The sequence below is a fragment of the Urocampus carinirostris genome, chromosome 8 (assembly GCF_059441175.1).
Source record: "Urocampus carinirostris isolate Australia breed hairy pipefish chromosome 8, RoL_Ucar_1.0, whole genome shotgun sequence".
Taxonomy (NCBI): Eukaryota; Metazoa; Chordata; class Actinopteri; order Syngnathiformes; family Syngnathidae; genus Urocampus; species Urocampus carinirostris.
The window spans coordinates 28081408-28109298 of NC_142356.1; the positions used below are offsets into that span (position 1 = coordinate 28081408).

At 38.5% G+C, this 27891-nt stretch overlaps 2 protein-coding genes across 3 annotated transcripts in view; one reads left to right on the plus strand and one right to left on the minus strand.

The window, feature by feature from the left end:
- The window catches only part of cacng2b (calcium voltage-gated channel auxiliary subunit gamma 2b), a 75032-nt gene extending 63285 nt beyond the window's left edge, over positions 1 to 11747 (plus strand). The window contains exon 4 of the mRNA XM_088342200.1: positions 9875 to 11747. Coding sequence (XP_088198326.1) covers positions 9875 to 10398 — 524 coding nt within the window. The 3' untranslated portion in view covers positions 10399 to 11747. The remainder of the gene's footprint in view (positions 1 to 9874) is intronic.
- A 2946-nt stretch (positions 11748 to 14693) lies between these two features.
- Positions 14694 to 26118, minus strand: ift27 (intraflagellar transport 27 homolog (Chlamydomonas)). 2 transcript variants are annotated; one of them, XM_088342202.1, is made up of 7 exons: positions 25866 to 26118; positions 23982 to 24061; positions 19243 to 19302; positions 18020 to 18079; positions 17432 to 17549; positions 16159 to 16268; positions 14694 to 16069 (listed from the first exon to the last, which is right to left on the minus strand). In XM_088342202.1, exons 1-7 carry the CDS (start codon positions 25897 to 25899, stop codon positions 15968 to 15970), a joined length of 564 nt encoding a protein of 187 aa, XP_088198328.1. In that variant the 5' UTR covers positions 25900 to 26118; the 3' UTR covers positions 14694 to 15967. The 2 variants fall into 2 exon arrangements, with proteins under 2 accessions (XP_088198328.1, XP_088198327.1); XM_088342201.1 differs by having other exon boundaries at positions 14694 to 16072; positions 25866 to 26114.
- Positions 26119 to 27891: the final 1773 nt, after the last annotated feature.

Below are 27891 nucleotides of genomic sequence, written 5' to 3' on the forward strand. Positions count from 1 at the left end.
ACGCTGCAGTAAAGAACACAACATGGCCGCCTTTGCGTGCCCTGTGGAGGTAATGCTTTCCAATTTACAATCTAGTGGCCAGTAGTTGGGTTGGTTGCAATATATGTATTGATTAGGTTGACTGGAAAGGAGTTTTTTGGGATCAAAATATGTGAAAAGCAAAAAAACCTTTTTGAAAAACCTTTATTTGCGAGCATGCATTTATAAAAAAATAAATATATACATACTGTAAGTGGGCAATACCGGGAATATTGGTATAGATCCGTTCCAGGTAAATAAAGTAGTATTTATCAATACCGATACTTTTGCATGGAAATGCAATGATCATTGAATAATTGAACCCTCCCACATCAAGTTAATTTATAATCATGATAAACAAAGCACAAAGAGTTTGGGCACTAAAAATGGTCCACCTTTTATTAAATAACTAAATTGCAAACTGTAACAAGATGTATAGATATATTTTTAATATTTCTATTACAACTGTTTCCAAACAAAAGCCAGGATAGTCAAACAAATAATAAGCAACACAACAAAAATACAAATACTACATAAAGATGTCAACTCGAGACATAAAATACTGTATCTTCCTTTGCTAAATAAACCAAGTTCGTAATACAAATAGTGTCAATTGTCTCTCGTTGGCCCTTGTCCATAGTGACAACTGATTTCCAGGTTTTTGTTTAACATTTTAGGTTGCAGCTTCTTGCTCTCTGCAAAGTTATCTTTTACATGTGTTTATGTAATTTATTGTGTTGCCACAATAGCTGTCCACTCTACCACACACGTTACACTTTGTGTTGTTCTTTTCTGTTGTTGAAAAAAAGGTCTACACCGCCCTGCCCTTCCTGTTTGCCTCTGCTCTTTTTAGCTTCTGGCCCTCTCTTTAGTTAATAAAAACTGCCTGACAGGCAGAAAGCAGCAGCATTTCAGGTAGGGAGGGGAGGGGTGTTAAAAGTGTATATCAATCACAACTCAGACATAAATTTAGCGACTAGCCAAGGGCACTGGGTGAGAGAGAGATAAGCTGCCCTACCATGTAAAGAAGCTGCGCTTTGAGGAGTAGTGACGTATTGATCCCAAGAAACAGAGAATAGTATAGATCCAATCCAAGCATTTGCAATAATATCAATATTTAGATCGATCTGCCCGCATACCAGTGACATGCAGTAAGGGGAGGCAAGTGAGGCTGTGCCTCAACTGTCATCATGACATTACAAGATAAAAATATATTAAAAGGTTATATTTATTCATTGCGTAGAGTATTTCTCATTTAACTTGATCATTTTGTCAAGACCAGAAAAGGAGGGGGACCCAGATGCGTAACGTTTACTCACAAGTTTATTGAGATAAAGAGGAAAAACAAGCGCCAGCGATCCATTGCTCACTGTATGAGGGAAGCAAGCCGTTCACGGGATCGGAGCGTGTTTGAAAAGCGGAAGTGGATCTTCAGGAGCGGGAGATCGTAGCGTGGTCAAATGGGAAAAAATGGGTCGTTAGCCAGGACGGAGATCAGAACGAGGTAGGGGTCAAAAAAGTAGTCGTAGCCGGAGACAAACAGGGAAATCAGGAACAGACGAGTGGGAAACGGGTGATAAAACAGGGTGGACGGGAGTCAGAGTCAAAATGCTTGCCTTGTGTAAACAGAGGTTCGCTGAATCGACTTACAAAGAGCGAGTGAGAGCACTGAGCTTAAATAGGAGGGGGAACCAATCAAGTTACCAGCAGCAGATGGCGCCAAACGAGCGGGCACAGGTGAGTGTAGTGAGTAATCATGACAAATTTCGGATGTTCTTTTTCAAAATCGCAGTGTGTTCACTGTATTATGAATATTATTTGTACAAGTAGTACGTAACGTATTACTGTCCTGAGCCCTTGCAAATGCAGAGTGAGGCAGGCAATTCTCTTGCCATGTGCCAGAGGATGACAATGAGACCAAATATTCTGGTTTGGGGCTCATCTCAGCCCAAAACAACAGAATTAGTGATTGTATTAGCAAGCTAACGATAGGCCATTATTTTATTATAATGGAAGAGTACATCTATTGATCTTTATATTCAAAAGGAGCAGTGCATATACTTAATTTATAGACAGTAAATTGTTCTTTTCTATTTAACAGTTTATATATATTGCTTTCTTGCTCCGCCAATTATAATGTACTGTAGGCTCATTGATTTGTAAATCTGACTGTGCCTCACCAGACACGAACCTCACTGCTATATATACTTATAAATATATATAGATCATGTTTGGTCTGCTTGTAAGCTGTCCATAAAATCACATCATATCTCTTCTAATACATTAAGAAACAAATTACAAATGTATAGGCCTGTTTCAGAATGTCAGACGACTGAATATAGCATCCATTTTATGTACATTCATAATTTCCTGAAATAATGACCTAGTATAATAGTTATTTTTATAGATAATCCTATAAATTCCTCTTCATGAGTGTGTTTAATATCCCTCATACTCACTGGAGTGTACAGTACTCACGTACCCCCAGGAGTACACATGATCCATATTGCGGATCAATAGGAATAATTGGCAACCTTATATTGCGGTATCAAGCCCTCTCAAGTACATCTTAAACTTCCATTGTTTGGAAAGGTTATGGAAGGTATCAAAACAACTGATCCCCACCAAGGGTTTTGCACCATGCTTGGAATACAAAACATAGCGTTTTTTGCTGAATCTGATGAAGAAGACAAACCAAAGCATGTCTGTCCGTATATCCGTCAAGCCGCGATCCATCCAGCCTGTCTGTCCATCCATATTCGGGTCACGGGTGAGTCTCTTCTCGGCTGGCAGCATTTGTCTTTTCTGTCTGTCTGTTCTTTGGTTCTTGTATCTATTTCTGTCAAGGGCATCGAAGATAATCATGACCAAAATAAGAATCGGAGGGCTTTATTTTCAAATGTGTTCGAACATCCTACAATGGCAAAAAAAAAAATGTGCGACAATGTCAATTGAGGGGGAAGAATTGGTCGCCTGTTCTAGTTCAAATCCCACAGAGGAAAAGCAGATGACGTCATGAGAAAAGCTCAAAGAATAAAGGGAAGGAAAAACTGCTTAGAAAATGGATGTCTATAAAGTGCAGTAGAAACAAGTCTTTGTTTTTTAAACAGCTGATTGGCATTGTGCCGCAATAAAACCTGCGAATGGCCAGGCTGTTCCTGCCTGCCATTTACAGTATTAATTAAGGTTTATCACTTGGTTGATGCAGATGGGATGCATGGATGGATGGATGGCATTCAACAGGATTGGAAGGGTTACTTCAATGTAATCCGATACAGTTAATATTTACCTGTAAAGAATGTAATCAATAACGTCACCCAATACCATAATATTGCACCAATGTAACTTGATCACATTCGATTACCGTATTTTCCGCACTATAAGGCGCACCTAAAAGTCTTAATTTTTTTCAAAAGCTGACCATGCGCCTTATAATACAGTGCGTCTTATTTATGGATCAACATTAAATCACAAGGTCTCGCAACTTACGCAACAGCCGCCGACTCGATTTTCCCCCGAACGTGGAGTAGTCCGCGGTGTATGCTGGGATTTATATACCGGCGTTTCATTGGCTAACCAATGTGTCAATCATCATTTGAATCGATCACTATTGGCTAAAGTTATTTGGAGCCTCGGATAGGCTAGAGGGCCAAAACAAACCCTGCAATTGGCCGAAAAAGATGTGTCAATCATCAGTCAAATCGATCACTATTGGCTGAAGTTATTCGGAGCCTCGGATTGGCTAGAGCGCCAAAACAAACCCTGCAATTGGCCAAAAAAGATGTATCAATCATCCGTTGAATCGATTGCTATTGGCTGAAGTTATTCAGAGCCTCGGATTGGCTAGAGGGCCAAAACAAACCCTGCAATTGGCCGAAAAAGATGTGTCAATCATCCGTTAAATCGATCGCTATTGGCTGAAGTTATTCAGAGCCTCGGATTGGCTCGATGGCCAAAACAAACCCTGCAATTGGCCGAGTTTAGCAATGGCGTAGCAAGCTTATCAAGCTTGCTAAAGTACACCATAAAGAAACATGTTTTATTAGTCTGTATTTGCAAATAATTTACTCTCCTGGATTTACTTCACTCACGGTTGTAAGAAGACCATGATTGCGTATCATTAATGAACGTGAGAAAGGTGAGCTATGCGGCTTTATATTTTCCCGGTATCTTGTTTTAGAACGATCTTGATGTTGCTGTGATGAGTTGAGTGAATTAAACTCAATTCCAAGTGTTTATTGTCATATGCACAGTAAAGTTGCGAGCGAAAAAGAAAATAGAAACTAAAGAATGGTTGGCATTTCTTGAATTCCAAGACTTTAACCTTCCGAATGATATTTGAAATGACGCATTTAAGTGACATCGTACGGACACCACATCCGCACGTGTCTACGACCCGTATTTGCTTCTTTGCAAGCTTTGGGAATGTTAAGGGGGTAATCAGTTGGACTGAATCATCTGACTGTTTTGTCGACGTTCCCATTGTAGCGCCTTATAATCCGGTGCGCCTTATCTATGGAAGATATAGGACCAAAAACTATTTTTTGGGGGTGCGCCCTATAACCCGGTGCGCCCTATAGTGCGGAAAATACGGTACATTTGGAATAATCCCATACGAAATGTACTAATAAAAGGCAAAATAAACATAATATGTCTAAATTTGTTTAAGATAGATAAACTATGTAACCTCAAAAAATAATTGGAGGAAACCAATGTCAGGTAGTTGCTTACAGTCCTAAAAAAAGGTGCTCACATTTTAACCACATAGTATAGTTTACAAATAAATAAATAGAAACCTTTCTCTTTCACATTACAGGCAGGATATGTTTGTTTCAGTTTAAATTAGGAGCACATTGAGAACCTAAAATTATTTCAAACACACCCAGTGTTCACTTTCTAAATCTTCAATAAACTCTGGGATGTCTTCTTTACAAGTTTTCACAGTATGTCACAAAAGTGAGTACACCCCTCACATTTCTGCAGAGATTTGATTATAATATTTGATATAACATCACTGAAGAAACATAGCTTTGACACAATAAAAATAAGTATGTAAACAAAGGCCATGACCCACTGGAAGTATATCCTCTGGTGTGATCAGACAAAGATTCATTTATTTGGCTCAGATGGTGTGAAACATGTATTGCGGCAACCAGGTGAGGAGTACAAACATGTTTGTGTCATACCTTATGCCAAGCATGGTGTTGGGAATGTCATGGTTTGCAGCTTCATGGGTGCAACTCGAATTGGGGAGTGGCATTTCATTAAGGGAAACACAAACTCAAGGATGTACTGTGAAAAATTGGAGCAGAGAATGATGCCCTCCCTCCAATAATTAGGTCACAAGTCAATATTCCAGCCTGACAATGACCCCAAATACACTTCTAAAATGACCAAGGCTTTTCTGAAGGGACTATGGGTAAAGGAGATGGACTGGCCAATCATGTATCCAGGTCTTAATCCAATAGAACATATTTGGAAAATCCTCAAGCCGAAGGTGGAGAAGCACAAGATCTTAAATATCCCCCAGCTCAGTCATGTAGTCATAGAGGAGTGGACGAGCATTCCAGTGGCAATTTGTGAGGCTCTGGTGAAATCCATGGCCAAGAGGATTAAAGTCGTTCTGCAAAATCATGGTGGCTATACAAAACACTAGACTTCAGGAACTTAAGGGTGTACTCACTTTTTTTATATTATAATATTATAATCAGATTTACTCGGCTGCCCGTTCATCTCTGATTGACTGATGTCTTTCCTTAGTCTGATGCAAGTGTCTTGGATGGTTATATACAACGATTGTTTTACCTCATAGTCACATTCTCACAACACAACACTAGTGATCTTATTGTGGATTTTGAAAAGCAATTAACTGCAAAATACAAAAAGAAGACAATCAATCAAATTTACAAAATATCGCTAAATGCATCACTAGCGCCCAACTGCTCTAATATGCACCTAAAAAAAAACAGGGTCGCGCCAATTCAACAAAATGAGTGCTACGTTGAAGGAAAAATAAGTTACGACAAAAAGCAAATTGATTTTTACCTGCAACACAGTGTGACAAACGTGTAAAGGTTAAAGTTGACCGTTTGCATAATCTGCGCAGACATACCGATACAGACATTAATACGGACCTCATCTCTGTCTATCTAGTCTCAGTGATTGAACTACGATGGACACGCTTAGTCTATCAGTGCATTGTGTAGACTATTTGTAAATATACTTCACATAAAATGGTTTTCTGTAGTTTAACTAAATATACCGGTAATTTAATTACTTCTTTTTTTTCTTGTATTGTAACGGAACACAATTATATTTTTTATATGCTAATTAAATAACGCTGTTGTATGCATTCCATTGCTCCCCAAGCCTGTCAGTCACACAGCAAAAATTAGATACAGATTAGGGTTTTTTGGGGTTGATTTTCAAACATTTTGCCATTGGGGATGTAAAATGCTCAGGACCCAAAAGAAGCACCAAAAGTGCTGCAAGATCAAGGGCGTAGTTTGGCATGAATGCAAAAGATGTGTCCCCAGCAATATCGAGCAGTTATTGTTTTGTCCCCACCGATGTCAAGTGATCACTTTAAAAATTTTAAAAACCAATGTCCATCTTTGAGCGCGATTATTTCTAAAAGGATAATTTGAAAGAACTGAAGTTAAAAGAAAGAAAAGAAAACTTAATATAGTACGGTTCTTTTGTTTTGTTGGACACATTCTTGAGTCTGTAAGTATGGTTTGTTCTTTGGTTTCAATGTATAATAGAGTATTTACTAAATGACTAAATAAAAGGCTTGTACTTTGCAGAATTTGTCTATCACAGGTCATTTTGGAACGCAATCCCGTAAAAATAGAGGGATTACCGTACTATTGGTTATGTAAATATATTTTTTAAAGTTCTATAAACATATTTTTCTCCAGACAGAACTTACATTAAGTAAGACTACAATTATCTTTGATTAAAACATTTTTTTCAAAACTATTATTGAAATCAGTATGAACTTCAACTCATGAACCGTCAACAAAACTGTTGTTTACCGAGTAAAGTCTGGAGTAAAACTCTAGATAGATAGATAGATAGATAGATAGATAGATAGATAGATAGATAGATAGATAGATAGATAGATAGATAGATAGATAGATAGATAGATAGATAGATAGATAGATAGATAGATAGATAGATAGATAGATAGATAGATAGATACTTTATTCATCCCCGCAGGGAAATTCACATTTCCAGCAGCATTCCTTCGCTGAGAACAATACAATAATAAAGCAAAAGGAATACAATATACAAATAACCCAATGTGACGTGCTAATACCCACTGTAGCGTGTTGTATAGAGTATTTAAATAGTGCTACATAAAATACACACTGCAATAAAAGTACGGTAATATGCAATGTAGGTGGTGTGGTTTACTGTGGGCTTTTACTCCGCCGGGTGGAGTTAAAGGGCCTCATGGCACGAGGAAGAAAAGATCTCTTCAGTCTATGGAAATTTTACGTCCTGAATACAGATGAAAATTACAGGACTGTCTCAGAAAATCAGAATATTGTGATAAAGTTCTTTATTTTCTGTAATGCAATTAAAAAAACAAAAATGTCATACATTCTGGATTCATTACACGTCAACTGAACTATTTCAAGCCTTTTATTATTTTAATATTGCTGAATTTGGCTTACAGCTTAAGAAAACTCAAAAATCCTATCTCAAAATATTAGAATATCATGAAAAAGGCTTGAAATAGTTCAGTTGATGTGTAATGAATCCAGAATGTATGACATTTTTGTTTTTTTAATTGCATTACAGAAAATAAAGAACTTTATCACAATATTCTAATTTTCTGAGACAGTCCTGTATACCATTTTGTTTTACTCCTGTCTTCAAATCCTCCACAAAGACAAAATGGTTCTGAGTGGATATAATCATCATCAATGATCAATAATAGCTGCTGGGAAAAAAAGTCTGACTAAAACTCGTCATGAGCATTGTTCTTTTTTGTTGTTGTTGATTAATAAAATGAAACAAACACAATTATGCGCACTTGGATAACAATGAAAAGTATATTGCTTGTCTAATAGCTGTATAAACCTCAATTAAATAAATACAGCGCAAGTGTGACTGAAACTGAGAGTACATTTTAAAATAGCTGTTGAAATTAACACAAGTTCCAGGTATTAGATCATTCAGGTGGAGAAGTTTCATATATCCTTTTTTAGTTCCCAGTGAATGTCTCAGGGTTATAACTGGAGCACGTTGTCGGACCAAAGCGATAGAGCCAATTAATTTCCAGAAGGTCAGCCAAGGTATTTGACTTTTAAAAACTGCTGATTGCATCAGAGACTGTCACTCTAAACACAAGTACTTGTGTCAAGATTGATATCTAATCTTTGCTACTCATTGGTGAGAAATATGTCGTCAAGGATAGAGTGACATTGGTGTCAAGGACTGAGTTTAAATCCAGGCAATACCCCTTTTTCAATGGGAATATTGGCAATATTCAGGTTTTGCAAAGCCGTATGAAAGTGAGCAGAAACCTGCACAAGTTCATAAACCTGAATAAGACACCGTGGAGAACTGGAATTCTTGTTCATATAAATGCTTTTGGAATACCTTGATTCATTGAAGTTACTATTTGATTTTAAGCATATACTGTAGTCATATAAATTTGACCACCCCTGATATAGAACTTTACACTCTGATTGCGATAAATAATTCAGGGTCATAGCATATTGTCAGACTTATACCGTGGTGTAGGTAGCAAGCCAATGAATACCGAAGAGCCAGCCTAGATTCTCGATCAGATGTTTTCGTTCCATAACCACAAAGCTGTTTGTTTAAGATTAATACATCACAGAACCCCATCAAACTCAATCAGGGATACTGCGACATTGTCTGTGTACTAAGGGTGGGCTGATTAATCCAAATATCTATACTATCGATAAGCACTTCGATCGCATTCATGCTGTTGTCCTGGCATCGATACTTCACTCTTCCAACAATCTCCTCAAAGCACTGCTTTTATACGTAGATAGTGCAGTCCTTCAACTTCTCACTGAGCGCCGTCGGCCACTCTTCAAGCTTATGCCTGTTTGTCTAAGTGACAGGCACACAGTTAGCACCGCCCTTACCTGGGCTGCTGCAGCATTTTGCCTGCCAGGCAGAAGAGAAGGGCAGATGTAAGCCCCACCCTTATCCAGAGCTAGACATGACAGAGGCAAGCTCATCACGATGTGGACTTTTTTTCAACAGAAAATTGTATGCCCAAGTGTCATTTGTGTGGTAAAGTTGTCTCCCACCATGGCAAATTTACATTAAGACAAGAAAAAAGGTCACCCTACGACGGCAAAAAGTTATGTTCCTGAACAGAAACCTGAAAATGTGTTTTCACTATGGCAACAGAGCAAAAAGGGCTTGTTTGTTACAGAGCTGATATTTTTGTTCAAATATCTTGACTATTCCTTTGTAACCGTTGTTGTAGTCGAAGTATATTACTTTCTAATACTCTTAGAGGTTTTAGGATTGTATTGACCTTATTTGCACTTTCTGGCTTTATTTTGAAAATAATGTGTATAGTTGACCTGTTGACAATGTTATATTTGTATTTTCGTTACACTGCTTTTATATTTGACTCTCATTTATTTCTAATAGAAATATTTCTATTGTTTTTTTCTACTGTTACTTTTGTAGTTATTTAAAAACATGAAGCATTTTTAGAGCCAAAAATCTCTGTGCGGTGTTTATCATAGATATAAACTAACTCAAGAGGAAAGGTTTAATTATTCCATGATCATGATATTCCCAAGAATCGGTATCATAACAATATTAATATACCTTTTGTTTCCCTTTCCCTCAGGCTTAAGTAACATAATCGGCATTATCGTGTACATATCAGCCAACGCTGGCGACCCTTCCAAGAGTGACTCCAAGAAGAACAGCTACTCATACGGCTGGTCCTTCTACTTCGGCGCGCTGTCCTTCATCATGGCTGAGATGGTGGGCGTGCTGGCCGTGCACATGTTCATCGACCGCCACAGGGAGTTGCGTGTGGGCGTACGAGCTGCCGACTACCTCCAGGGCGCCGCCATCACGCGCATCCCCAGCTACCGCTACCGCTATCGCCGCCGCTCGCGCTCCTCGTCCCGCTCCACCGACCCTTCGCACTCTCGTGAAGCCTCGCCGGTCGGCCTAAAGGCCTTCGGGACGCTTCCTTCCACCGAGCTGTCCATGTATACGCTGCCCAAAGGCCAGACAGGCACGCCCACGGCCACCTATAACTCCACGGAGAGGGACCACAACTTCCTGCAGGTCCACAACTGCATCCAGAAAGACCTGAAAGACTCCAGCAACCCCGCCAATCGACGTACAACACCCGTATGAAAACGAAAGACACTTCCAAACTGGGACTTCGGGGAGGGGAGTGAAGTGGCGATAAACGATAAGGTTTAACGAAGGGTCTGGTACTTTTGTTTCTGTTTGACGGAAGCGGGGGAAAAAATGCATAAAGGCAAAAGAAACATGCATGACTTTTCCCATCTATCCTTGTTTAACAATTTGATGTTTGTAAAGATTATAAAGGGTGGGAACGGGCCGGTTAAAGAGGCATCTCGGGGTGGTCTGTCCAATCCAAAAGGCCAACTTTATATTTTTTACTCTTCCTTGGTCTGGTGAAAAAATTGGAGCTTGACTCCAACCTACTCTGACGACCCCGAGTTTGTCTCTTTAGTTTTGATATCTTCCCGATGTTCTTCTTCATTTGCATAAATACTGTGAACCACTGCGGTGTACGATTTTAGCAGGGAGCATTTCTGAGGCCGCAAAAAAAGCAAAAAACAAAAAAGCAAACATGTATTGATATATACCTGATATAAAAACATACAAGTATACCTGTTAATACATCATGACCAGATTTTCCTGGCAGAAGAAAAAAAAGGTAGTAATGCTAAGGGAGATGCTAACATAAGCAAACCCAGACAATTAGTCCAGGAAAAAGGCTTGGTGTCGGTTATTAATACGGCATTTTTTACAGCGAACATTTAAAAAAACACAAAAACAACACCAAAAAATTAAGCAACTTTTGGCCATCCGCCAAAAGATTGGCTGCCATCTTTGTTAAGGAACTGCTGGGAATGAGAGTGGGGTAAACTTCTGAGCCTATGAATGAAGATAACTGTGGACAATGCGACAGACAACATGGAGTCCCTAAGAACAACAAAAACAAAAGAACAAAAAAAAGATGAATTTACATGCATGCAAATCCAAATCAGCCAATCTGCTTTTAAGGAAACTTGTTTTTGAACAATGATGCCGTGTAAAAGGCAGCAGGTGTGACAGCATAGACTTAATGTTACAGTACTGTGTCTTTATTTATTGTTTACTTGATTTGTTTGTTTCCTTGTTCAGATTTTTTTGGGGAGTGGGGAATGGACTATTTAGGGACTAAGAGTCTCAAGACAAAAAGAAAGCATTTTAGAGTGATTTTCATTTCATCCTTTTGGTTTATTTTTTCCAACGCACACGATCTTATAAATATTAGTCAGATTTTGTTTCGTTTTGGGGTTTCATTTGGGTTTTGCGTTGTGTTGTTGTAAATGACAATTTAAAAGAAAACTGAAAAAAAACTTAACAAGCGTAACGTCTTTCAAGGTGCCAAAACTGAATGATTCTGAACTTGGATGCATCAAGTCCTGATGATGAATAAACATTGAATTCCCCTGTAGGGAACACAACATGTCTGTGTGGTCTTAAAGAAATGAAGAAAACAATGAAAATGAGTTAACTGTTGCTCAAGTTGCCGAAATGACTAGAAATCTCAGGAAGGCCCAAGACTTTTTAATCATAGATCACAAAATATAATTAAAGTCAAATGTTGGACGGATAATCTTGTTTGAGGAAACTTTACACGTTTATTTTAGGAGAATTCCATTTCAAAATGAGGGGCCGATTGCATGGAAAGGCAATTACCGTAATTTCTGGACTAAAAAGTTTTGTACATACATAACCCGCACCTGAATATAAGCTGCATGTGCCCATGTTGAAACATGAAATATTTATAAAGAAAAATGTTGCACAAAAAGAGTTTTAATAACAAGCACACATGGAGGAAATGAGCAGAGACACAACACAAGTAACACAGCAAAAAAACACAGAAGCAACACAATTAACGCTAGGCTGGTTAAAAACGCACACATTGGTCGAAGTTTATGTGCAGCAAGGTGATACCTTTTATCTCCATAGTGTGTCATGCGCTTTTCTTTTTTTATTTCCCATGGTGAGGGGCAGTTTATACTAATACCAATAATGTACAAAGCGTGCTACGTGCATTGAACTACTTCTTCTATGATGTTCATTGGCGGTTGTGACTTGCGTCTTCCTAGACACCACCTGTCTTACCTTTTCTGGTAATTCTGTTTTGTTAAATTGACTAGTTTTCTTTAAAAAAAGAGAAGAAAAAATGAAAAATATGTAATTTTCTCCCGTTGCCATGATGGGTCCAAACACAAGTTTAGTGTGTGTACACCAGCTTCTGCCTCATCCAATCAGCTCAAAGTATTCACAACAATCCACCTTCCTTGAGCATATAGTGGAGAATAAGATCTATTCATCGAAATAACCGTTTCTCGAGATTTTTTGAGCCAAGGCGCATTATTTTTCTTTAAAAATCACAAACATTTAAAAATGAATGCCTGGCATTAGTTCAGTGCTATTTTTTGGAGCTTGGATTATCATGTTGCCTAAATTGAACATGAACGTTTTTCTTATCATTTGTTGTCCCCTTGGTTCAGGAAGTAATACAGGTTATTGATTGAGATTATTAATTTTGCTGACGTTCCCACATTTTAATATTCTTAAAGCAATAGTGTTTGTGACTGAGTATCCATTATGGTAAAATTTTAATTAAGGTCTGCTTAGAAATGCACGGAGAGCCTTCTGAGTGCTCATCAAAACAGTCCCAATTATATTTATGACTATTGTGACAGACATCAAATAATGTTTTGTTGGAAAAACACTGGTCTGTTTCAAGCTCATCCCTTTCTATCCCCCATCACCAAATCCCCCGGCAGGCGCCCTCGGTTGCAAAATAAATGCTTTTTTTCGCCGGGCCTGCTGCATTGCACGATTGCACGCCCCCCGTCTGAATCTCGGCCCGCTTGCTCTCCCCTGGTGCAATGATCACAGCGGCGGCATGTCTCTCTGCAGTGCTGCTGTGATCAGAGAAGGAGGAGAGCCAGGGTGGGAAGGTGGAGGGATAGCGTTAAGGCGCTTGCAGCCCGGAGAGGATGACTCAACCAGCTCTACACTGCCGTGTACTGGAGCGGAGGATAAAAAGCATCATCAGTTTTAGCTTCTTTGTCAGAATCAACACTGCAACTATTCTATTCGAGAACAACAAAGGAAATTTCCTCGGTATGAAGTCAGCATGTCTCTTTTTTTCTTTTTTGCAGCTTAATATTTCTCAGAAAGCCTAATTCATCTTGGTAAAAGCTAAAACCTTCAGATTTGCAACCTTAATTCAAAGATAATCGTTAGCCCAGAAAAAAACTCCTACCTTACACACATATTTCTGGTTGGTTTGTATTAGCATGAAAGTTAAAATGCTCTGGTACTAAATCTATTCTCAGTACAGTGTGCAAAATTATACATTATATATCCTTTTTAAATGTTTTTTTTAAGTTGAAAAAGTAGTAAAGAGCTGAGTGAAAATCACCTGGAAGTGCGACCCCATGAAAAAAATATTTCCAGCAATTATTAAAGGTACATTATGTAATATTTGACCACTAGGTGAAACTCTATTACATAGTGCACAGGTGTCAAACAGGCGGCCCGCGGGCCAGATCCAGCCCACTAAGGGATTGAATCCGGCCTGCGAGACAACACTCAGAGAAGCGCAAGAGAAAAACAAACTGCAGGTTGAAATATGTCAACTTGATGTTGCCAAAGAAAGGTGCCTCGAACAAAGACACTGTACTTGTATTTCTCTCTCTCTCTCTTTTTTCCCACCCCTTTTCTCCCACTCTCTGTCTCTTTCACTCTCTGTGTCTCTCTTTTTCTCTTCCTTTGTTGCTCTTTGTCTCTTTCTCTCTCGATGTCTTTTTAACTTCTTTTGCTCTAACTTCCTTTTTTCCTTTTCTCTTTTCTCTTTCTCTCTTCCTACCCTTTGCGCTTTTTTTTTCTCTTTTCTCGCCTTCTGCCTTTCTATTTCTCTTTGGATTTCTTTCTTCCACTCCCTTTCTTTCCCCCTCTCTCACGACTTCTCTTTTGTTTCTCACGCTCTCTCCCCCTCTCTCTTGCTTTCTTTGTCCCGCCCTCTTCTCCTTTTCCCTCCCTCTTTCTCTTATTTCTTTATCTCTCTTTTTCTTTCTCTTTAATCTACTAGTCCGGCCCCCGACAGAATGTTTGTTCTATCGTGTGGCCCCCAAGTTAAAATTAGTTCGACACCTCTGACATAGTGTGACCAGAAAAGACTCCTACATAGCAAAAGGAAGAACTGTAGCCTTTTCCTTTAATTTCGCAGGCCAGCCTTGTTAGCCTAGCCTTGATGGGATGTCCTCGAGCATGCCAACCTAATCTCATCGCACACAACTTCCTGTATTACCTCAAGTATTTAAGTAAGTCCATCATAATTGTTACATATTCATTCAGTACTGATTTATCACAAGAGAAAGTGAGTGATATACATTTAGACCAGTTTTATTTTTTTAAAGAAAAACACTTTTGTTGTTAACATCCATTCCAGAAAGTCGTGTTTATGGCTAAATGTAAATGGTCTGCATTTATCTAACTGTGTTAGCCATACAATTACCAGCTTATCAGGTGCATTAGAGATTCAGTGTCTTGCCTAAGGACACTTCAACATATAGCACAGAGGAGCCAGGAATCGAACCAGCAACCTCTTGATCCTAAGACGAACCTCACGAGCTACTGCCACCCCCACGATTTCTATGGCTGCTACTTGGCATCGGGTGGCATGTGATAGGGGTAAAACAAACTAATTCATTCGAAAGCCTTTACTCTAAAGCAGATTTTTAAAACTATTTGCCATCATTTTGACAAATTTTGTTTTCAGTTATCTCCAAATGATAACACTACTGTAAGTCAGCAACGTTGTCAAATTTGTAAGCAAACTTACGTTTTGGTTGAGAGTGCAAAGACCTCATTTGGGATTGATTTTATCGTGTTTATATACAACTATTTAATAATTCCCCCCCTCATGATCGGCTTAGGTTTTTTTGCTAAATCTTCAAACATTTACCGTCAGGAAATTACATCGATTGAAAACATGACCATCTAATCAGGGAACCTGTGGGTTTTTCCAAGCTGCTGTGTTGGAGTAATAAACACTTATCCAGTTTACTTTGGATCTAATTCCAAAAGCAGCGAGTAAATCTCTTTTGTATTAATATTTCGATGCATTCAGAATAAACACTATTTTCAGGTCAACATGAAAGTGTGTCACTCAATTCCCTGTAACTAATTTCTGTGACAAGGAAACCATTGAAACATGTGTCAATCTCAACAGACCTTCACAACAGACGCTATGAACGAATGAATCCAAAAACTTTTTTGTACCACTAGGAGGCACTAAATATTACATACTGTCCCTTTATCGATTTATTTGTGTTGAGTATGAAAAAATGGAGCACATTCATATGCAAGCAATGTTTAAAAAAAAATCACAACAAGTAAACGTAGCACTCAACATAAATCTAATAAAAAATAATTTGAAGGTACATATACTTCTCCAAAACAATTGCGATACGTCTTGGTCTTTAATTTAAAAAAAAAGGACAATGCATTTCAATGAGAGAAGAGGAGTTTACACCATGAAATGATCTGTTGTTTACTTGCCGATCAGAGAGAAATTATTTATATGATGGTGAATGGAACATTTGTCGCATCTAAAAGTTTTAATTGTGTTCATATCAAAATATTCGGTGCATGTGCATGTCTAGCCTGGCCGCAGCTTTTCTATGGTCTCGCGTCGTTCCTGGTAGAGAGAGTGAAAGGCCTGGGCTAAGCTGAGGAGCAGGGCTTCACAATTCTTCATATCCTTCTGCGACAGATATGGCATGCTCAACAAACTTGGATGCACTGACTGAACATACTGACTCAGCGTAAGACGTGCAGGTGCATACTCACAGCAGAAGTTTCAAGGTACTCTAGCCCCTGGCTTTCAGCCCACTTCTGGGCTACGGCTGTTTTCACCTCCCTCCTGGCTGACAGGTCACATTTGTTGCCAACAAGAACCCCTAACACAAACATGTAATGTTTTGAGATCTCTTAGAAATGTCCATTCTTTGACAAAAATAATTATTTCTAACATCAAGTTCTTGACTATTATACATTCTATTTATTATGCAACTCATTCGAATAATACTAAGGGAAAACATTCTTTTGTCTGGATGACCCCTAACTTATTAACAATGGTACACGTACACACATATTGACAAACACACAATGTAACTCATTATAAAAACAAAACAATATTTATTAAAATAATAAGCAGGTCCAGAAAATCATATTTATTTTACATAACATGAGCCTCATCGAGAGGGAGCTGACCTAATTGTCCGACACCTTTGTGCTATGGGTCCCCAAATCTTGCTCAAGGCAAGGCAAGAAAATAAAAAAACTGGTGTGGTTTGGTTACTTTGAGTCTCTACACATAGTTTTCTTTATTAGAATTCCAGCACTCGTGTTTGGGTTGCACTGAACAATACAGTGACATCTAGTGTTCAAATAATACAAAGTTTGTTTAATTAAATTCCTACCCTGTTCTGAAAAACTTTAGGAGTCAAAAAATGTCTAACAGGCCCACAGTAGTTTAAACATATCATTTTAATACATATTAAGAATGAAACACAAATCCATTTCTTTTCAGATGTTGTCAAGTACAGCTGGCCGATATGCAAAAGCATTGAAACCCTTATTTTAGATACAAATCCATGCTTTATTATTTTATCTGTTCGTGCATTTTGGCTGGCTGTTAACCAATGATTTTGAGACACGGAGCAACTCTTCACTAAAGCAGTGTCTTTACTTGTAAAAAACTGATTTTGGAACCCCAAAAAGCAGGCAGGAGTTCAGCTGCATTTGGCCGCCCATTTTACCCATCCATCTATTATCTGTGCCGCTTATCCTCACCATCTTTGGGCAGTGGGCAGGGGACACACTAAACTGGTTGCCAGCTAGTTGCAGGGTAATTAACCACACATGCATGTTTTGGGAACGTGGGAGGAAACCAGAGTGCCCTGAGGATACCCACGCAAGCACGGGGAGAACATGCAAACTCTGTACACGGAGGCTTCGGTAGCTGGAATCGAAACCCTGGACGTCCGAATGCTAGTAGTAATTATAATTGAGTACAAATTATGGATTTGTGATTCCGTTCACAACTGCCGGGTATTGTTACCTGGTAAGTGGAAACCCATGGTGTGGGCGCGAACCCTCTCCATCCAGTGAGCGCAGTTGGTAAAGGAAGGCTCACTGGTCAGGTCAAACACCAGGCACAACATAGATGGCTGCCCCCACTGTTAAAAAAGACGGACAATCATGTTATACTGATCAAAAAAAGGTACCTAAAAGGCATCAATTAAACCGGCGTAAAGCATTCAACGTTGAGTCATAATTCAATTTTGCAATGTCAAAACAATAAAAACAAAACAATGTCAAAACATGAGAATTGAATGCTATGTTTTAATTGAATTACATCAATTTAATTATCTGGCAGCTACTTGGTGAATGAGGGGTGGTGGGGCTTGATCTTGCATGTAAAAATAATTCACTCAAAACTGTGTGGCCACCCCTTTAGAATGACTAAAATGGGAGTTGAATCCAATTATTATAATTATTTAAAAATGTATGTGGTGCTCCAAAAAGGCTGGACGGGTTTAGAAAAAGGATAAACTCACCTCTTCAGTCTAATTGGTCAATAGATTACTTTTGAAAATAATTTATAGAACACCCAAATTTAGCTACACCATATCATTGTTTGTCTCACCATGTTCTCGTAGAGTTCCACCAAAGAGTCCTTCCCTGCAGAGTCGATAAAGTAAAGCTCCTGGAAGTAAAATCATGCAGTATTTGGTTAACATCCCAACATTATTTTAATAAATATTTGGTAAATTGATCCTATTACTACCTAGTCAGCCTTGAATTATATGCACTAATTGTAGCCCTTTGGCTAAAAATGACAACATCAGCTTGGTGCAGAGGTTCATGGTTAAAGTCCAGCTACCGCAGCATCGCGGTGTGGAGTTTGCATGTTTTCCCCGTGGCTGCGGGGGTTTCCTCCCAGATTCCAAAAACATGTCAGGTGAATTGGCCGGATCAAATTGTCCCTAGGTGTGAATTAACGAGTGAGTTGTCTACCCTGTGACTGGCCGGCAACTAGTTCAGGGTGTCCCCTGCCCACTGTCCGAAGAGAACTGGGATGCGCTCCAGCACCCCCGCGACCCTACTGAGGTTAAGCGGTGCACATAATGAATAGATGGTTGTGCTTCTCGTTTGATATTTATTGTGCAGTAATCTAATAATTTAAGTAAGAAAATATATTTCTTAAAATAGATATGTGCATAAAAATTTATTTTTTATGAAGTTTTTTCCAAGCTTGTTACTAATAACATCACATCACAAAATAACAAATCAGCTTAAAACAAAAAAAGGGATAATGGGTCAAAGCCAAAGGCTTAATATGGGAAAACCATCCCTAAATAACTTTGGAATTTTTTTTAAGTATTTAAAATCATTATCCCTTCTTGAATCATTGTCTGAGAAGCGTCCTTTCTCGCGAAGCTCTGGAATCCATTGTACTGTATAAATTATATTTGCTCTTATTTTTTTTTTTCATTTTAATTTAAAAATATGTATTGAATAATTCTTAAAGTAAGAAAATATAATATTCAAAATGAGCAAAATAATCCGGAAGTGGACAAAGACAATTAATTAAAAACGTAATTATTTTTGATTTTTTTTTTTTTTAATTTTCTAAGAGGGCTTTTCCATTGAAATAATGACACAGATCATCATAGCTCTTTGACACGGGCGGTAGCCAATATGACCGAAACCTCCTCAGTATTGTGTAGCTCTGTTCATTAACGTGTAAGGCTTCAGACAATGCACTAAAAAATATGAATAGTGACATTATATTATCTGGATATTACCCATTTTACATGGCTTTGTTGGAACCACTGCAGGTTAGAAGGAGACAATGATGATGCTCACCACACTGTCGTTGCTCTCCGGAATGTTGACGCTTTTAGTAATAAGATCCACTGCGATAGTCTGTTGAACAAGCACAATCAGAATTAATAAAAGTAACGCAAAGGTTTCTTTTGATGTGCTGGATAGCTGACTGTATTTGCTATAAACTATGTTTTTTGTGACTTAACTTGTTTGCACTTTTTCTTTCTGTACATCAGGTATTTGTGGAAGAATTGACCCCGTATATTTTTGATTTTTCTAAAGCGCTTGAACTTGCCTCAAGTAGGTACGAAAGACCAATGAAATTGCTCCATTGGTGATAAGTTCATAGTTTAATAGACACGCAAAATAAGGAGAAAATATATCAATGGGTTTTGAACTTGCAAGAACAGGAAATGCCTCAAATCTCAGAACTACCAACAAGTCCTAGAAGCCCTCCCTTTAGCCCTTCTTTTATTAAATCCTCTATTTTTCCATAGTGCATTGGTTAGCACATTCGCCTAACATGCAAAAGGTCCTCAGTTCAAGACCGGGTCAAAACATTTGTTGACCTGGAGAGGGATAGGTGCCATCAGCCTGTACTTACCCAAGACACACCACAGAAAATGGTCCTCCTACGACCCAAGAGGTTACCACACCATGTTACAAAAGATCCACCCCAAAGGTTGTGGAAACATGATTGGCCAAATATGATGTAAGAAGTGCATAATAGTCAACGCCATAGATAAGCAGTGAGGTGTAATCATCAAAATAAGGAACTGGTATCCTATGAAATCTCATTTGCAGTTGTCCAGTTTTAAAAACAGAATCAACAATTGGTGACGTGACACATAAATACAAGTTTTGAATGATCAGGATGAACTATAACAGCATTGGTTTACAGGTGAAAAGGATATGAGACAGGTTTACAATGGAGGCTACTTTTCTATTTCAATGGCTGTTTTGGGGGCTATTTTGATTCATTCCTACCAATTTCCTACAAAAGTAATTACCGTAAAATGCAAAATATAAACTGCAACTCTTTGCCCAAGCTTTCATCCATGCTGCCTATGCAATGATGCGGCTAATTTAAGAAACCCTTATTTGAAAATCTACAGTAATTTGAAACCTCAATCCATGGTTAAAGTTTAATTATAAAATAGATTTGTATGTCTTAATTTCAGATAGTAGATTATGGCATATTTAAAGGTAGAGTGTGTTTTGTTTGACCTTTAGCTGTCACTGTATTGTGTAGAGCAATCAATCGAAAACGAGTGCTACAAAGTACAAGGAAGAAAACAAAATACAAAGACACAACGTGACCAAACCACATAATTTATTTTCAAATTTCCAAATTTGAAGACTAATGATGACAAATCCATTTGAATATTTAATTTTATGTAATGGATTATAATTATATGGTATAATTGAAAGGACACTTTGTAATATTTTAGCACTGTCCCTGTATTGAGTATTGCAACCAAAAATGAGTACCGTATTTTCCGCACTATAAGGCGCACCTAAAAGTCTTAATTTTTTTCAAAAGCTGACCATGCGCCTTATAATACAGTGCGCCTTACATATGGCTCAATATTAAATCGCAAGGTCTCGCAACTTACGCCGACAGCCGCCGACTCGATTGTCCCCCTAACGTGGAGTAGTCTGCGGTGTATGCTGGGATTTATATACCGGCGTTTCATTGGCTAACCAATGTGTCAATCATCATTTGAATCGATCGCTATTGGCTAAAGTTGTTCGGAGCCTCGGATAGGCTAGAGGGCCGAAACAAACCCTGCAATTGGCCGAAAAAGATGTGTCAATCATCATTTGAATCGATCGCTATTGGCTGAAGTTATTCGGAGCCTCGGATTGGCTAGAGGGCCAAAACAAATACAGCAATTGGCTGAAAAAGATGTGTCAATCATCCGTTAAATCAATCGCTATTGGCTGAAGTTATTCGGAGCCTCGGATAGGCTAGAGGGCCAAAACAAACCCTGCAATTGGCCGAAAAAGATGACTGAATAGCAAGCTTGCTAAACTACGCCATAAAGAAACATGTTTCATTAGTCTGTATTTGTAAATATTTTACTCTCCTGAATTTACTACACTCACGGTTGTAAGAAGACCATGATTGCGTATCATTATTGAACGTGAGAACTTAGGTGAGCTATGCGGCCTTATATTATCTTGTTTTAGAACGATCTTGATGTTGCTGTGATGAGTTGAGTGAATTAATGGTTGGCATTTCTTGAATCCCAAGACTTTAACCTTCCGAATGATATTTGAAATGACGCATTTAAGTGACATCGTACGGACACCGCATCCGCACGTGTCTACGCACGTATTTGCTTCTTTGCAAGCTTTGGGAATGTTAAGGGGGTAATCAGTTGGACTGAATCATCTGACTGTTTTGTCGACGTTCCCATTGTAGCGCCTTATAATCCGGTGCGCCTTATCTATGGAAGATATAGGACCACAAACTATTTTTTTGGGGGTGCGCCCTATAACCCGGTGCGCCCTATAGTGCGGAAAATACGGTACTAAAAATTATAAGGAAGAATACAAACTGTGGAGACTCAAACAGCGCCACTTTTCTTCACTTTTTGCCCAACGCTGCGAAGGTTTACAGGGTTTTATGGTCAAATAAAAATTCACGTTTGTATGATATTTCGTGCGTTTTTGCTTGTCATTAAAATCAATATTGTTTTTTCTTAATGAATTATTTTCTAACCACTTGAAGCTGCTAAATAATACACCATGTCCCTTTAAGGCCGGGGTCTCCAACATGGTGCCTCCGAAAATAGCTCACTAGTGCTCGATTTTCTAGTTAAATGTTTTTTGTTGTTGTCTGAGCAATAATTAACCCCGTAATAGAATACATCATAGTAATAAAAATGCATATCAAACTGGGTGCCCTTTGCGCTAATTAGTAGCAAATAATAGCTCTCAGTTTGAAAAAGGTTGAAAATCCCTGCTTTAATGGTTAGAGTTATGATATGGAAAATTCAAAAATAAAGTGCGATTTATGAGTAATTAGCGGCTAACAACCTTTACGTCACCTTCAAAAACTGGTTGTATCATTGAGATGTGCACGTATGCAAGCACACGCACATATGCACATTAACACAGGTAGCAATGTGGTTACTCTAATGAGCGACAGTGATGTGTAGAAAGCAACCACTCAGAATGCCAATGAGGACCTGGCTATTAGAAAGTACATTGGGAATATTGTTAATGGTCTACCTGACATTTTCAACAAAAAGGAGGACGTGAGCGGAATGGCCGCTAGCTTGCTCTGGCCTTCATGGCAAAGCGTTGAGGGACGGAGACTGATTTCAACATCATAGAGAAGTCAATGGCTTTACAAGATGTAATATAGCGGCAAGATATTCTTCATCATATCCAATAGCATTCATGAAGCATTATTTATGGTATTAATTTATTTAATAATAATAATGGGGTTGTAAGACGAGTTAAATTACTTTCCTGAATTGTTATTTTGTTTTTAAAATGAGATAAGAAAATGGCTCATTTCCCATGACAATTTTGTGGACCCGTCAACCTCTCGCCTAATCAGAGGGTTGCACAGGAGCTGGCCACCGGAGAGCAACAAAGGAGCTGGAGGAGGAGGCAGAAAAAGGCAGCTTTGGGCTGAGGCTGCGAGGCAAGGATAGGAGCTGGGGGTCGTTAAACAACACAAGGGCATCAGTGGCGGGGATAATTCCCAGCCATCCCTCCGCCACCAGGAGATGACCAGTGGTTAAAGGAGATAAACATCTATGACCAGTGGTCCCCAGCTGATGACCAAGTTTGGACCAAGAGTTCGGGGCTCACAACATCCGAATGGCGCCGGAGAAGGCACATCAGGCAGAAATGCCCGGCAGGAATACCACCAATGCTGAATTTCCAATTGATTTCTCTTTTTAGAATTTGAAATTGCATAGGATGCCTAGTTATGTATTTTGAATGTTATTACTCAATGATGGTCATCATTTTGACTAGTATGCACTGTTTACATAATTGCCACTATCGGCAAACCATGTTGCTGTTCTTTAATTTTCAGATTCTTTGGGGCAGATCTCCTTCTGAAAACCTAGGACAGGCATGTCCAAAGTTATGACCGGTGATCTACGTTTTACTAGCTCTGTCATAAAATTGATATGTGTCCTGCCAATAATGATGACCGCAGTATGAAGTAAATTTGTAAACCTTGCCCTTGGTTTTCTGTGAGAATTTTTGCCCACCCATCTCTGACATGGCAACTGTGAATAAAAACACAAGGGGAGTTGATTGTGAGGCCCGCGCCTCCAGGACAGGAGGAAATTGGAGTATTTTTTTCACTAAAATCCGAAACCGCTGATTTATTTGAGAAATGTAGTTCCAAGTATCAGTTATTGGCCTCCTCTTAACAATAATAATCGATATTGCCCTGAAAATCCTTTATCAGTCGGTCCTTAATAAATACACTGGGGGAAAAAAAAAGAGTATTCAAAAAACTTTTTTTTTTTTTAAATAATCTCAGTGCAGGTGACCTTCTTTAGAATTTGCTATTTGTTCCTTGAGGGCTTAATATGCATTGTCTTGTAAGGTTTCACGTCACCTAAGCCGCTGTAAATCTGAAGCTTGCTCGAGAATCAAATCCTCCCAACAAAACGATGAAACCAATCAAGTGACAGCATAAAAAAAATAAAAAAATAAAAACACCTATCAATTGCAAGATGGGACCCTCCAAAGTATATGTTGTGTAATTTCTTCCCAGAGATGTCTTGACATATTCTCACCATATTGTAGTTCTTCTGGAAGCTAGTGCCATCACTTTGTAACATCTGTGTTAGGGCTGTTTTACCAACCGCTGGATCTCCTGTACACAAACAGTGAATAATATAATGTAATTGATGAATCAACAATCTTATGTTTTTATAGGCAAAGATACATTACATCGGGATACTATGTTTACTGCTCACCTTGACCATTTCTTTTTTTCTGCACTATGATGACTATGTTTGCACCAATGCACAAGCTGACTATTTTTTTTTTTTGGCACTATGATGACTTTTGCACCAAATGCAATATTGCACAACCCTTACGATACCAACGGTATCACGATAACACTGTATGTAACATCCCACATGCCGACATTTCTTGTGTAAATACCATGTAATATATAACTATAACCTTATCCCCCTTGTTTTATAACCTTATCTTCTCTGTTCCTTTATCTTCTTGGCTCATACCTCACTGTGAATGTGTAAAACTGGAGTGTCATGCCCAATTTCGTTGTCACAATATGTTAACCCATTTTGTAACAATGACAGTAAAGGTATATTCTATTCTATTCTATACTCAAAAAAATCTGGAGTTTGTTTAACAAAGTATGTTTACAGTATTCAAAATTAAATGTGATTGATCTGAAATGGAGGGCAGCACGGCGGCGCAGTGGTTAGCGCATGTGCGGCACAGTTCATGTCTTGGGAACCTCCTGCGTGGGTTCAAATCCAGCTCCAGACTTCCTGTGCGGAGTTTGTATGTTCTCCCCGTGCTTGCGTGGGTTTCCTCCGGCCACTCCGGTTTCCTCCCACATTCGAAAAACATGCATTTTCAGGTGAATTGGCCGGTCCAAATTGTCCCTAGGTGTGACTGAGCGAGTGAGTTGTCTGTCCCCGTGTGCCCTGCGATTGGCTGGCAACCAGTACAGGGTGTCCCCTGCCCACTGCTCGATGATTGCTGGGATGGGCTCCAGCACCCCCGCGACCCTACTGAGGATAAGCGGTGTAGCTGATGAGATGAGATGAGATCTGAAATGGGGGGAATTGAGTGGTTTGTTTCAGGAAGTGAGGTGACCCAAACTTGAGGAAAAGGGAACCCTAGCCAGCTTCATAAGGGAATTATCGCTTGGTCAGTTACCACTGTAACAGATTAAATGAACTTAACCTGGTCAGTACTCCCTTTATCTTTATCCCTTTAACTCAGAGTTTCTATTCATTTTTGTCTCCTTGTAGCCAAATACGATATTTGATTGTTTTTATACAATCGGTTAGCTGACGATGTTTAGCGAAGCTCAGCTGTTCTGACTGGTTTGCAGGGCTTATAGTTTTCTATTGTTTTTTGGGGGGTGTTTGCATGTTTCTTGGTTTGCATTCATCTTCCTCTTTTTAGGTTTTCAGCCTTTCTATTTGCAGTGTTTTGGTGAGTTAGCATGTGTTTCTGGTTTGCACTTATCTTTCTTTTGTATGTTTTCAGCGTTTATAGAGTGCTTTTTAAGAGGCTGCGTGTTTTCTGCTTTGCATTCATTTTTTTTGCAGCGTTTATAATTCGCAGTGGGTTTTTTTTAAGTTTGCAAACTTTCTGGTTTGCATTAATCTTTTTTTTGTTTTTGTGTTGGCACTGTTCAAATTTTTTAGTTGTTGAAACAGAGTTTGTGTATTTTCTTTGAGTGTTTCTCTTTGAGATGCTTGCAGCATTCATGAGTCTGCACCGTTCAACCTTTTACAGAGCATCTGTCCATTTGAGTCTAAAAACGTAAAGGATAATAACCACGACCAATGTCGGGAAATCATTGGCAAAAGCAGATGATGTGTAAAAATCCAGTAAACGGCACAATGCGTATGTTAGCCAAAGCTTTGCTAATCACAACTTTGCTAACTCTGAAAACGACAGACACTTACCGAACACCAGAACCTTCGCCCTCAACCTTACCATGACCAGTGGGGGTTAATGAATTGTTTTGTAATTCTAAAGTAACTTGTTTAATTTAAAACAAAATGCTTTTCAGTCTTTAATCTTTCCAAACACTCCAGCGACATGTCACTTAGCAACCGCTCAAGAAGATGTCTTATTGGCCAGACTGTAGCCTGCGTAAACTAGTAGTCATTGGTTACACTTCCGGTACGTTATTTATTTAACCCTTAGTTTTGCTTGCCATACTAATATTGTCCCTGCTTCCCATGAAGTCTTCATCTGCATAACATTATTATGACATTAATGACGTTTGATCTGTCTCACTGTTAGGCTTACGTTAATATTAGTTTTATTTATACGTATTCAAAAAGCACCATTGATGAGTGCTTTATGAAAAAACCTATGGTTTGTCAGTCAAATTTCTTTAATTTGTTTATAGTACGTGGCTTTTTTATTTGGGCACAGCATAAAACAATGCCTGAATCATTAATTTACAAAAGGAAACAACAAAATATTTGTTTAATACAAAATTACAAGAGAGTAGGTTAAGCCGTTTGTTGCAGGAAAGACCTATTCAAAATCAAAACAGGAAAACAGAACTTTGCACCACAATAGAAAATTGGAAAACAAAGAAATTAAAAGTGTATGATACATACCTGTCAACCTCCACGGCTCCATGCCCTTACAAACTGTCGTATTTTCCCTTACAAAATACAAAAAAATCTTGTAGTAATGTAGTTTAACATGTTATATTGTACATTTGTTTCGTTATATCCTATATATTGTAATATATATATATATATATATATATATATATATATATATATATATATATATATATATATATATATATATATTTTAAAATATATATGATAGATTTTGTTGTGAGATACTGAGTTGCTCGAGATGAATGAGGTTTATTATAAAAAAAAACTTCAAAAATTAAGTACCAGTAGCTTGGACGTTCACTGTAGAAGGAAAAAATACATGCAAATATAATTAAGTAGAATAATACATTTTCTTATTCAAATTATTAATTGATTTTCTGCATTAAATTATTGTTGGTAATGTACTGATTAAAGGGATAACCACAAACCTGTCTTTTTTCATTTTCTCATTTTATACTTCCTTTTTTTCTTAACTTCTTTATACAACATAATAATTTGTAATATAATGCATCAAAGCAAGTGAGCCGTTTGAGAGCCGGCTCTCTCTAATGAGTTGAGCCAAAAAAGCTAAAAAGAGACGGACGTTCTTTCACTACACAACTACGACATGAAATCCGAGGCGGCAGACGCATGCACACAGTAGCATCAAACCGCTCGCTTCGTTTGCAACGAAAAAAAACCCTGATACAGAGATAAAGGCTACCGCAGCAAACACGTTTGACTTGATTGAATTGCCGTTTCGTGATAGTCGTTCTATACCGGATGGTACCCATCTCATCTTATCTCATTAGCTGCACCGCTTTTCCTCAGTAGGGTCACAGGGGTGCTGGAGCCCATCCCAGCAATCATCGGGCAGTGGGCAGGGGACACCCTGAACTGGTTGCCAGCCAATTGCTGGGCACACACCCATAATTGACAAATTTGCGTTTTTCCGTACAGATTTTCTTGTACGTCATACACGTCTTAAAATGCATTATAAACGTGCTTTGTACGGCCAAAAACGTACAGGTTGACAGGTATGATGATAATATCGCTTGTGACTCCACTATCAGCACTGCTTATTCTCACCAGGGTTGCGGGGGTGCTAGAGCCCATCCCAGTTATCTCCATGGACATATTTTAGGTCTTCATGTAAATCATTTCATAAATGAATACCTTTTCAGGTGACAAAATGGCTTTTGAATGTTGGACCATAAAATTTTAGATTCCCCTGAGATAATAAGTGTCTGTTCTGTAGGGAAAACAACTGTTGAACATGTGTTGTGAGTTTGTGCTCTTTTGCGTTGTATACTAAAAATAGGGATATACGTTTCACGATATCTTTAATACCCCCACGAGCCTAGTA